This window comes from Bombina bombina, chromosome 2 (genome assembly GCF_027579735.1).
Source record: "Bombina bombina isolate aBomBom1 chromosome 2, aBomBom1.pri, whole genome shotgun sequence".
NCBI lineage: Eukaryota > Metazoa > Chordata > Amphibia > Anura > Bombinatoridae > Bombina > Bombina bombina.
Genome location: NC_069500.1, coordinates 864,868,581 through 864,881,940, shown reverse-complemented (window position 1 = coordinate 864,881,940; position 13,360 = coordinate 864,868,581). Strand labels below are relative to the sequence as shown.

The window sequence follows — 13,360 nt, the reverse complement described above, 5'->3', positions numbered from 1 at the left end:
TTCATGATCCAGAAAAAATAATAATTTAACTTTCCAATTTACTTCTATTGTCAAGTTTGCTTCATTCTCTTGGTTACTTTTGTTCTTGTCATGGCTCACCAGATGTGTTCAGCTAGCTCCCATTTTCAATGCTGCTCCTTCAACAAAGATACCAAGAGAAAAAAGCTAATTTGATGCGACATGTATACTGGAGAGTTGTTTAAAATTGTATTCTCTAACTGAATCAAGAAAGAAAAAAAATGTGGTTTCGTGACCCTTTAATACTAACAGTCATAACAGAGCTATCAATGCAGATGTCACATAAAGCTTCATTAAAGGGATATGAAACCCAAAAATGTTCTTCTGTGATTCCGACAGAACATGTGTGTTTCATATCCCTTTAACTATGTAGCCCTGTGTAAACCATGTGATTATGTTGCCAACTCAGAGTACATTTTATACATAAAGTCATCATTTATAATTTGTTAATAATTTCTTTTCTCCCTTTAGTTAATTTAATTTCCTTCCCAGTTCCTTGCTGCTATATTTAACTTTATATTTCAAAAAGACATCAAGAAAAATTGGACTTTTGTTCTAATTTTTAACTGAATCCTATATAGTTAATAAAAATGTATGCAGGCTTGAATCCATTATAAAACTTGCAAAAGCAGGAAAAGGAAGGTTAAACCCGTGACTGAAATTACCGTTATGCAACAATTATTACTGTCAGATTACATATATTTTTAACCATTTGAGTACAATGGCAGTAGGGCACATTTTCCACACCCATGTGTTGTATATTAACGGGACAGTCAACACCAGAATTTTTGTTGTTTAAAAAGAAAGATAATCCCTTTATTACCCATTCCCCAGTTTTGCATAACCCACACTGTTATAATAATACACGTTTTAACTCTGTAATTACCTTGTATCTAAGCTTCTGCTGACTGCCGCCTTATTTCAGTTCTTTAGACAGACTTGCATTTTAGCCAATCAGTGCTCACTCCTAGATCACTTCACGTTCATGAACTCAATGTTATCTATATGAAACACATGAACTAATGCCCTCTAGTGGTCAAAATGCATTCGGATTAGAGGCAATCTTCAAGGTCTAAGAAATTAGCATATGAACCTCCTAGGTTTAGCTTTTAACTAAGAATACCAAGTGAACAAAGCAAAATTGGTGAATAAGGTAAATTGGAAAGTTGTTTAAAATTACATGCCCTATTTAAATCATGAAAGTTTTGTTTGGACTTGACTGTCCCTTTAAAATTGCATGCGCTATCTGAATCATGAACGTTTAATTTTGAGTAGACTACTCCTTTAAAGGGGCAGTAAATTTACAAACTAATGTTAAATAATTCTGCACATAGTGCAGAATTATATAACATTAGCTTACTGGCAGATGTATACATTAAAAAGTATTGCAGAAAAATTTAATGTAAAAGATAATTTTACCAGAACGCTGCTCCTTGCTCTACTAAGCGGGTCTGGTTTTTTTACACAGCGCATTGTGGCAACACTGTCTAGTCACAGTGTGCCTGGCCACGCCATTAAAATGAATGTAACTCGCTCCCACTACTAGAGCAGAGCGGGAGCAAGCTACATTCATTTTAATGGCGCGACCGGGCACACTGCGACTAGACAGTGTTGCCTTGATGTGCTGTGTAAAAAACCAAACCCACTCAGTAGAGCAAGGAGCGGCGTTCTCATAAAATGAACTTTTACATGAAAGTTTTCTGTAATACTTTTAATGTATACATCTGCCGGTAAGCTAATGTTATATAATTCTGCACTATGTGCAGAGTTATATAACATTAGTTTGTAAGTTTACTGCCCCTTTAAGTATGTGTCTTTTACATGGTTTCTAAGATTTACTTTATGTTATATTACTTGACATTATCACCCAGTCTATCTTCTCACAGTCAAGTGATAATACATTTTAATTGATGCATGATTTCTTCTGCAAGTGACCAAAAAACACTGCTTGAAATTAGTAAAGGCCTTCTCTCATTTTTACTCATCATGACAGACTTTATAACTGTAGATGTTTGAGGAACTTTAAAGGATCTTGATAGTCAAAATGAAACGTTCTTCATTTAGGCATTTAAGAGAAATTACTTCAATAATGAATTTTACGTAATTCACTTGGTATCCTTTGTTGAAAAGCAGAGTTCACAGCTTACATACATGCATGAGTCTGTGATTGGCTAACAGTTGTCAGGTGATAGAGTGGATAGGGTAATGAAAGGAAACCTTGAAATTCTTCAAATTACTTGTTTGATATTGAAAGTAAGCATTTTCTTTATATTATACATCTGTCGATTATGCAATTCTACTATATTTAAAGGGACATTAAACCCAAACAATTATTTTTCATGATTCAGATAGAGAATACAATTTTAAACAACTTTCCAATTTACGTCTATTATCTAATTTGCTTCATTCTTTAGCTATCCTTAGTTGAAGAAATAGCAATGCACATGAGTGAGCCAATCACACGAGGCATCTATGTGCATCCACCAATCAGCAGCTACTGAGCCTATCTAGATATGCTTTCCAGCAAAGGATATCAAGAAAATGAAGCAAATTTGATAATAGAAGTAAATTAGAAAGTTGTTTAAAATTGCATGCTCTATCTAAATCATGACAGAAAAAAATGTGGGTTTCATGACCCTTTAATGGCCTTTTAAAGTAATCTAACATTGTGGTTGATGAATTTCCAGTTCTGCAACAAGCAATGTCCTCACTGGGCGTGGACTGAGGAGGAAAATTGGGCCACACTTTACAGGAACAGATGGCTTGTAATGTGGTTTAGGCCTATCTTTTTTTTATTATTCTTTTAAGAGTTATGTTTTTATGAGGAGTTTTTAAGTTCATTTTAAGTTTTGGTTTACAATTAAAACTTTAGATGGGAAAATCCTTTATTTATGGGAGCTAAAAGACAGAAAATATTGTAAACCTATATTTGATTACAAAACAGTAGAAAAAGAGCGCTGCTTAAGAATCAGTAAGAGACAAAAATCTTCTGCTTTTAGTTATCGGCTGTATCAACCACTTATCAGCTTCTACAGAATACTCAATAGTATATAGTACTAGGCCTATGCGCAACGTACTATGTATTAGCTTATACCAGCCATATAACGACATGTTAGTCCATCAAAAGTATCTGCAAGAATCTGGTGAAGTGCCCAAAAATATGAAAAGTGAACAATGTATGCAAAATAACATGCACTTACTCTTCAGATGAAATTTTCTTACTTGTTTCTGTCATAGCGTGCGTGTGGGCTTCCACACTGGGGTGTCCAGTTTGCTTCCTCCTATAACCCGCACTTTAGTATGTGTAACTTCCTTATTCTGCTTGTTACTCCACCAGGTGCCCTATAGGTGTTTTTAATGAGCGTAAAACATCCAAAGCAAAATGTAAAGTTGTACACTATATTTGATTAGTACCTATTGAAAGGGACAGTCTACTTCATTTTTTTTTATTATTGTTTAAAAAGATATAGAACACCGGAAAATGTATTTCACTTATTTTTAATAAATAAATAAAACCACTTATTTTAGCAATGGTTTTTTTAGTGCATATTTTTATGGATTATTAACTGTTGGCTATTTTTTCACTGTTGTATTTTTTTCAGGCACTGCAGTTTTTTTGTAGGTGTTTTTGTATATGTGATGTCAACTCATTTGAGTGGGATATGTATTTTTGACTTAGAAAGTTGAAATAAAATGCCGCCCCGCCCTTCTGCTAGTCTTGTATTATAGTAACAAGATTACAAAAATTATCAACACCAGAATTTTATTTAAGAGACATGAATCCCCCAATTTTCTTTTGTGATTAAAGGGACATAAAACCCCAATTTGTTATTTCATGACTCAGATAGAGCATGCAATTTTAAACAACTTTCCAATTTACTTCTGTTATCAAATTTTCTTTGTTTTCTTGTTATCGTTTGTTGAAAATCTGGGATGTAAGCTCATGAGTGTGCACGTGTCCACAACACTATATGGCAGCAGTTTTGCAACAATGTTATACATTAGCAGGGGCACTAGATGGCAGCACTATTTCCTGTCATGTAGTGCTTCAGGCATGTGCACGCTACCTACCTGGGTATCCCTTCAACAAAGAATATCATGAGAACCAAACAAATTTGATAATAGAAGTAAATTGGAAACTTTTTAAAAATGGTATTCTCTATCTAAATAATTAAAGAATTTTTGGGGGGTTTACTGTCCCTTTAAGCAACTTTCTAATTTACTCCTATTATCAATTTTTCTTCTTTCTCTTGCTATCTTTATTTGAAAAAGCAAGAATGTAAGCATAGGAGCCGGTCCATTCTTGGTTCAGCACCTGGGTAGCACTTTCTGATTGGTGTCTAAATGTAGCCACCAATCAGCAAGCGCTACCCAGGTGCTGAACCAAAAATGGGCCGGCTTACATTCAAATAAAGATACAAAGAGAACTAAGAACAATTCATAAAAAGAGTCAATTAAAAAGTTGCTCTATCTGAATCATGAAAGTTTAAATTTTGACTAGACTATCCTTTTAAAGCCTACAGATTATGGGCTAGAAAAAGAGGAAGTCAATGACACACAAAAAAAAATAGCATGATATTAGAGTTTATTTCCTCAACAAAAAAAATCCCTAAAAAAATCCAATGTTTTGATAATTAGCATAACATTTTCTATTCTTTTTTTTTTTCTTTGTATTCTATGTGTGGTTAAAAAAATACTTTTTTGGGGTTTGTATTTTTAGTTTGTTGCAACTAAAAAAAAAAACCATATTATTGTTTCTTTTTAGAAAATAAATGTTTATCTACTGAGGAAACAAAATATGTTTTGCAAGGCATAGCACTGACCACCAATAAAACAGTAGGAGATCTGCTTATTAGGCAGATAGCAAATCAGTACCAGTTAAATACAAAGAAATGCACTTTCTGTTTGCTTCAAAGTCAAAATATACAACTTTAAAAAGGACGCTGAACCCAATTTTTTTCTTTTGTGATTCAATTAGAGCAAGCAATTTTAAGCAACTTATCTAATTTACTCCTATTATCAAATTTTCTTAATTCTCTTGGTATCTTTATTTAAAATTCAAGAATGTAAGTTTAGATGCCGGCCCATTTTTGGTGAATAACCTGGGTTATTCTTGCTGATTGGTGGATAAATTAATCCACCAATAAAAAAAGTGCTGTCCAGTGTATTGAAGCAAAAAAGAAGCTTAGATGTGTCTTTTTCAAATAAAGATAGCAAGTGAACAAAGAAAAACTGATAATAGGAGTAAATTAGAAAGTTGCTTAAAATTGCATGCTCTATCTAAATAGCAAAATAAAAAAATTGGGTTCAGTGTCCCTTTAACTTTATTTTTTTATGCAAGAAATATTTTTTAATGTTTAAATAGTGCTCTTTCATACACATGATATAGAATTGTTGTTAAAAAAAATTCTAACCTCTTACAGGAAACACTTGACCATGACTTCTAGAACTTTACTCCAGGCTCTTTATTTTATTACAATCAAAATTATAAATTGACAAATTTGCATGTGTCAAGTATATAAAATAGTAAATATCTAAAATATAATTAGTTTAAAAAAAAAACTATGATCTCTAGATAATAACAATTGAAAGCAAAACAAAACTTTTAAAGCTGTCTCAAGTAATTTGGGAATTTCAAGTACTTTTAATAACTCACTTTAATATACAGTGTTAGAAAATAAGATCTGACCTTTAGAAATGAAGTGGCATTAGAATATTTAGAACTACTAACCATTAATAGAAGGATTCATTTAGGGACACTAAACCCTCAGAGAAAGTTGCTTTTCGGCTCATTTATAACCGTCCCTAATTTGTTTTGTTGTCTTGGTATCCTTTGTTGAAGACGTAGGCTCTGGAGATGCCGATTGGTGGCTCCACATATATAACTCATGGTATTGGCTCACCCAATGTGTTCACTAGATCTCAGTATGTGCATTGCTGCTTTTCAACAAATAATACCAAGAAAATGAAGCAAAGTAGATAATAGAAGTAAATTGGAAAGTTGTTTAAAAATTGTATATTCTATCTGAATCAAGAAAGAAATATTTTGAGTTTCATATCCCTTTAAATTTTACACTAAAATGTTCTCTATTGTGTTAACAATGGTCCATTCTACCTGTGGAGTGTAAATAATTGTTTGCAAACAGTTCCTTTATTGTAAAACCCTTAAAAGGGATAGTCAAGTCCAAAAAATATTTTCATGATTCAAATATGGCATGTCATTTTAAACAACTTTCCAATCTACCTTTATCACCAATTTTGCTTTGTTCTCTTGGTATTCTTAGTTGAAAGCTAAACCTAGGACGGTTCAAATGCTAATTTCTTAGACCTTGAAGGCCGCATCTAAGCTAAATGCAATTTGAAAGTTTGCCACTACTAGAGGGCATTAGTTCATGTGTTTCATTTATAGAACATTGAGCTCATGCACGTGAATTTACAGAGGAGTGAGCACTGATTGGCTAAAATGCAAGTCTGTGAAAAGAACTGAAATAAGGGGGCAGTCTGCAGAGGCTTAGATACAAGGTAATCACAGAGGTAAAATGTGTATTATTATAACTGTGTTGGTTATTCAAAATTGGGGAATGGGTAATTAAGGGATTATCTATCTTTAACTGCCGAAATATTTTAGAAGTGTGGTGCACAGCTGCAATTAGCAAAAAACAAAGGCAAAGCCATATATGTCTGATATCTCCAAACAAAGGGGATCCCAGAGAAGCTTTTACAACCATTTGTGCCATGATTGCACAAGCAGTATGTATATAATTTTGGTGAGTAGTCTTAAGTTTGTGAAAAAGATAATTTTTTTATATGATCTCATTTGGCGATGAAATGGTGGCATGAAATATACCAAAATTGGCCTACATCGATACCTTGGGACATCTACTTACTATATATATATATTTTTATTTATATTTTTTTTTTATTTTTATTTTTTAAGGTAAATTAAAACAAAACAAAAAAAAGACAAGGCTTTATTTCTGTTTAAATGCAGGAATAGCACAAATGCTAAAAATTCTCTGGTGATTTGGGTATTTTTTTCTCTGAAATTCCCAGTAGCAAATATATATAAAGCAAAGTATAATAACTATGTTTAACAGTGTAATGCATTCATTTTATTTTCATATTTAGTATGACTGTAAACACCATATGATTATACATTTATTTCTGTATTGCAATAAAAATACTAGGCAAGTACAAAACAACTGAATCCCTTAGCACCTTTTTTGCTGTCTTGCAATAAACATACTATGTGACAGCAAAACAGATGAATCCATTAACATATTGCTTGCTGCAATTGTTTTTTAATAGCCAAACTACACCCACCAGTCAAAATTAAACTATCATTGTTGAGATAGAGCATGCGATTTTAAACATCTTTCAATATACTTCTATTATCTAATTTGCTTTGTTGCGTACACCTAGGTAAGCTGATAGAAACTTAGGAGGGTGGATTTGTCTTTAGCATTCAATGGCAGCAATGTTTCCAAATATGTATTACATTGTTATGCACGTGTACCTAAGATTACGCTTTAATGAAGGCTACCAAAAGGACTAAGTAAAATAGATAATAGACATAAATTTAAAAAGATGTTTAAAAATGACAAGCAGAAGAAACCAAATTCCCAGTGGGAAGTGGGAGAGGTAAGTACTAAATGTCAATTGTTCTAGTATTGTCTACAGACATTAATAAAATAAGGAAACATTTGAATGATAAGAAAAGGAAATATGCTCTCCATACAAGCCCAGCTCATTTTAACAAGATGTGGATTCAAAGAGTAAAACCAGCTATTTAATTTATGAAAAAATAAAGTGAACAATTTCCTATACATCTTTTACACAGCAGCTGGTATAACAAGTCATTTGAAACACATTAAGGGAAAAACTATTTTACAGTATAACGTCCCTTTAAGATCCTTTGTTACAAAGCAATCCCTTTTTTTCCTCGTGTTCATACGAGACCTCTACAGCTTTTGAAATCAGCAAGGAATACATTTGAATATTTATGGTAATTATTATAATTACCAGTTGAAATCATCATACTTATAATTACACACACAGAAAGCTGGTAATGATAATTAACAAATACAACACAAAAATAATGACAGTCCTATTCATAAACATTACAGTAAGTTGCATAATTTATTAAAATGTCATAGCAAGTCCAGATAAATCTAGTTTACTGAGGTAAAGGAGGACAAATTATAGGAGATACAGTACCTAGTGAATATGCCTCACTATTGTCAGACTTTGTAAGATGTGTAAATTAGAGAGACTGACCATAATCAGTGTTGGGATATTAATCAGTATGAGATTGTAATAAAAGAATATATACTTCATTATTTATTGTGTCCCCCTTTCCTATAATTTAACTACACTGAGTTTGAACTTACATTTTCATCTTATCTCACTGTCCTGCTGCAAACAGTCAGGGACAGACATAACACAGGCAATAAACAGTGGCGAGCCCAGAAACAGAACTTTTTTTCACTTTCTGCAATGAGATTTTTTTAGTGAAAATTTTTCTGCAGGCCATATTTAAATAAAATACAATTGTAAATTTGTCAGTTACACTAAAGCACCAGTTAACTGGAGAATAAAGCAATATTTAAAGTTGTATAATCTAGTGCAGTAGTCTAAAATTGCATTGCATATTAGCTGCAGACAAGAAAATTAATTGTAAAATGTCTCTTGAATTAATTTTCCTTTTCTTTTATTCCAACATAGAAATGTAGCAATAAAAAAGGTGCATTGCTCATAAGAACATCTTACATTCAGAGAAAAACAGCTTTGCAGACTGTGAAAAGCTAGGGAACGAGCTTGCAAAAGTCTCAGAGCCAGACAACAATCAATGCACTGCTGCTTTGCAGCACTACTGCATATTTGACTGTTGTCTTCAAACAGCACTTTGCTCTGGATGCACTGTGCTAAGGAAAACTTATACAATGCAGCCAGAGAACAGCTCTGTTTAAAAAGAACAGCCTAATGTGGAGTAGCACTGAAAATTTAAAGTGCTAACAGTTCCTGTTCTTTCTGCAGACATGCTGCATTTTCTGTGATGACATTTTAGATCACTCTATGTTCTGCCTTGCGGGTAACATTTTTGGCTAACTAGTAGCTTAGGGCTTGGAATTTTGTGCCCTGTGTATATACACACCCCCAGGCGCAGGCAAAAGAAATAGTGTAGATGGGGGAAATACAGTTCATCAGGCTTTACCCACAGCTGCTTGGGTAAAGTCTGTTTTACCTGGGCAATCCCATGTGCAGAATTATGTTTTATAATGATGGCCATACCATTTAAAAACTAAAGACAACAGCTTTACACAGCACAGAAGTGAACTACATGAAGTTGCACAGTGCAACTGAGCACAATCTGATCAGACATCAAAACGGTGACACGTATTTTTCTTTTAATGAATTTATTTATTTAAAACTGCACCCCCAGAGGACGGCTATACATGAATGGTAAGAACATTTGGAGCATAAATGTATATTTTGCAATGATTTTTAAAAGGTAAAGTTATCCTATTGATACATAATGCTGCAATGTTTACTGTCCCTTTAGGTTTGAAGAAAGTCAGTTTCTTTGAATCAATGATTTATCAAAGAGAGAACATATTTATCTAAATAGGAAACCCATGGGTTGCCCAAAATTTGTAATTCTACAAAACCTATTTTAAATGGTAAATTTATGACGCTGAATTCACAGCTTTTCCAGGAATGTGGAGCAGGTTCGTATAAGCGAGTCTGTTGCACACATTTAAGAAGCAAAACTGCTTCTTTTTTACTCTCTGCTAACTCGGAAGTGGCGCGAGCAATCACCCTGACACTCGCTCATTCGGAATGATTGACAGTCCCTGCTCTAGCACAATTAGTTGAGCCGGAGCAGGGTGGCATTGCACGAGAAACCTCTTGTGCAATGATAAATTTTGCTGTGTGATGAAACGTCACAAGTGGCATTCGCAGACAGACAGGTTCACAACTTGCGAACCTGTCTGTCTTGCAGTCATGGTAAATTTACCTCTTACAATTTATTCTGAGCCCTTAATATGCTAAGTAAGACAGTTATCACCTACAGCTAAGATGCTGAGGTAGGCATTTTTTACCACATAACATCTTAATATAATACTTTAAACATAAGCAGGTTACAGACAGAGTGCATAAGTTAGTAGTGCACACTTTTCCACGCTTACAAAAGAAGAGAAAAAAAAAAATACCTGATAAAGTTACAATGCTAAAGCAAAATGACCGCTATCTAAGCTGCTTTCGACATTGCAGTCACATGGTAAAAATAAGATATACTTCATTAGCCATCTCATGCTAACAATGAACTGTGAAATCCATGTAAAAAAGTAGTGACTGTTATATGACCTTGCGTTATTTATCTGTCTCACACAATAATGTTTTTTTTAACGAACAGTTTATGTGGCAACTTAAAAAAAACAAGGAGTCCATAGAGTAACTTCTTAACACAAATATTAAACTTTGCTGTTTGCCCTACTTCCTTGAGCGAAATGCAAAAGACACTAATGTCATGACTTCAAAGTTCACACTAATTCAGTATTGGCAGTGATTTTAGTTCAAATGAAAAAAAATATATAAGAAAGGGGTCAGACCTCAAAGGGGGCCCTTAATATTTGATAATGTACTATACATGAGTGTGTGTTGTATATGAGTGTGTGTAAGTATGAGTATATATGTATGAGTGTATTTGCGTTTTAGTAACTTTCTTTTCTGTATTTTGCTTAATGTGAGGTTGGCACATAGCTAATTTTAGTGAATTTTAAGTATTTTCACTAATAATTCTCTTAGCTATGAGGGATATGATGCGAGTGTGTGTGTGTGCATATATATATATATATATATATATATATATATATATATATATATATATACACACATACATACACACACACACACACAATGTATACCCATTTCACAAAGGGTTTGTTCTGGGCTATAATGGGGTTGTGAAAAATTCAAAATGGGGTCCCTATATAGCTTAATACCTGCTGTATGTTCATTCTCTGTAATATACTTTTAAACCAAGTTGGCATGAACACAAACCTGCATGGATTTCACACATGTACTAAAACTATGTTCTTTAACAATGTTAAAGGGACGTTCCGGTCAAAAATCTTTGAATAGAAAAATATTGGCAGTATACAGGTACTGTCAAAAATGCTTCTAGTAAAAGTAATCAGCATTTTAGAGTTAACAATCTTCCCTGCACGTGCATGTGGAGCATAGCTAGCTATTCTCAGTGCACCAGCATTTTAAATACTGCAGCTGCTCAGAGCACCAGTGGGGCTTGTAATCCTGTCAGCAATTAACAAATGGAGTCATTACCAGATTGTACAAGCACCTTATGCTCTCTGAGCAAGTGCTGTGTGTTAAAATGCTGGTGCACAGTGCATACTTGAATACACTTTTAAAACAGCTATAGCTTTTATTGGAAGCATTTTTGCTAATGCATTTATATTACAAAAATGCTTCTGATCAACACTGAAATGCATTTGTGTGGATTCCAACTTTGGCTGGAATGTCCCTTTAAGGTATTACTGTGATTTCAACTGCTACACTGTGGCATTACACAGCTGCTATAAAATCTGTAAATATATAAAAGCAAATATTTTATTTATGCTAATACATAATTTTATTAAATATTCAATAACAAAAGGATCAATCACATTTTTAATAATGTATGGACTTTTATATCACCAAGAATCTGACAGATTTTTCTGTATTATCTGCTTTACTAACACTCATTATTGCTCATTCAAAACCAAACAATGCCCTGGAAAACCCACATTCCTGCATACTGGGTACCTGAATGTTGAGATGGTCAAAACAATGAATGGCCAAAAGCAAATAATTCCAGCAAATTAACAACTGTTCTGTTTACACTACCAACAATGCAATTCTTATACCCTGTATTTATTTTGTACATTGTGACTTTACCTAAGCAACACAAACCTGCATACTTGCTACTGTAACATAAATGTACGTTGCTGGACAGTGTTGCACTAATTTATTAGGGTATATAGTAGTTACTAGTTACTGATGATTGTTTTTGCTTGTTCTTGTTTACTGCATTAAACACAAAGCAAATGATCAGGCCAAACAGAGCATGCAGAAACTTAACAAATAACTACAATGGGACAATACCTTCAGCTAGTAGCTCTTCCACAGTGACTTGGTAGCGTCCAATGGTGAATCCTCTGCCAACAGTCACCCCTCCACTGGCAGAAGTGCCCGAGGATCCTGCACCCAGACTTAATCCACCACCACCACCTCCTCCACCACCTCCCTCGGACCTGGGCATCCGAGAAAACTTCTTCATGATGCTGTCACCTTTCCAGAACGCGTAGGAAAAAAAGCACCCCGTATTGTGTGGGCACCAAGACTGGCGACTCAAGGGATCAGTGCCACACACCCCACTAATATGGCCAATCACAAGCACACCATATGCTGTCACATATAGAAAGGGGAAGAAACCACAGTGCTTCACGGGCAGAGAAGGGCGCAATTACACTGAGTTGCAGCAGAGGTGTAACACCCTCATGCACAGACACAGCAACTAAAGGACATGCACAATAATAAAGTGTAACACCTACAATAATGCAGTGACGTACACAACAGAGCTGCAGCAATCACACATACACAATGCTAAGATCTACCAATCATGCAGCGTCCCATGGTATGTGCAGCACTCAGTGTGCCGCTAGCACAATGTCACACACTCACCACCAGATACTCATCTGTCACACATACAGGATGCTGCCCTCCCCCAATACCTCCCGCCCTCCTCCCCTTTCTTCAATGCACCAGAACTAGTTGTTGTTGTTGGTTTCTGGGGTTGTTCAAGTGCTGGTAAACGGAAGAGGAGAATCCGAAGTTCATCCATTCAGAGGCCAAAAACCTCCTTCTGCTGCTGTTGCCAGGCCAGCTCCTCCTCCTTGCCCGCCCAGGAAACTGACAGCAAAGCAGGGGAGGCTGAGGCAGTCGCGACTCGCGAGCTCACTCAGTAATGTGTTGAGAATAGATAGGAAAATTGATTGCTCACGGGGAAGCGCGCAATAGCGTGATAAATGTGCACTATACATAAGCATGTAGTAAACATACAATAAACACTGAGAATTATGTACAAAGGCACTGGCAGAGAGGTATCTGTTGTACACACCGATTTGTACCATAAGATATCAGCAGTCTAGGTTATTTTCTCAGCCATATGGTATTTCACTTAAAAAAACAAAAATGTATGGCATTTCAATAAAGGTTACCCTCAATACTGTAGTGTTTGTTTCTAGGAACAAAATAGGGAGCCATACTTTCCCCACAAACT

At 34.7% G+C, this 13,360-nt stretch overlaps 1 protein-coding gene across 1 annotated transcript in view; it reads right to left on the bottom strand.

The window, feature by feature from the left end:
• Positions 1 to 12,875, bottom strand: part of BMP2K (BMP2 inducible kinase) — a 479,609-nt gene extending 466,734 nt beyond the window's left edge. Inside the window, exon 1 of the mRNA XM_053703190.1 lies at positions 12,184 to 12,875. Within this exon, the coding sequence (XP_053559165.1) occupies positions 12,184 to 12,358 (175 nt within the window). The 5' untranslated portion in view covers positions 12,359 to 12,875. The remainder of the gene's footprint in view (positions 1 to 12,183) is intronic.
• Between the last annotated feature and the right edge of the window lie 485 nt (positions 12,876 to 13,360).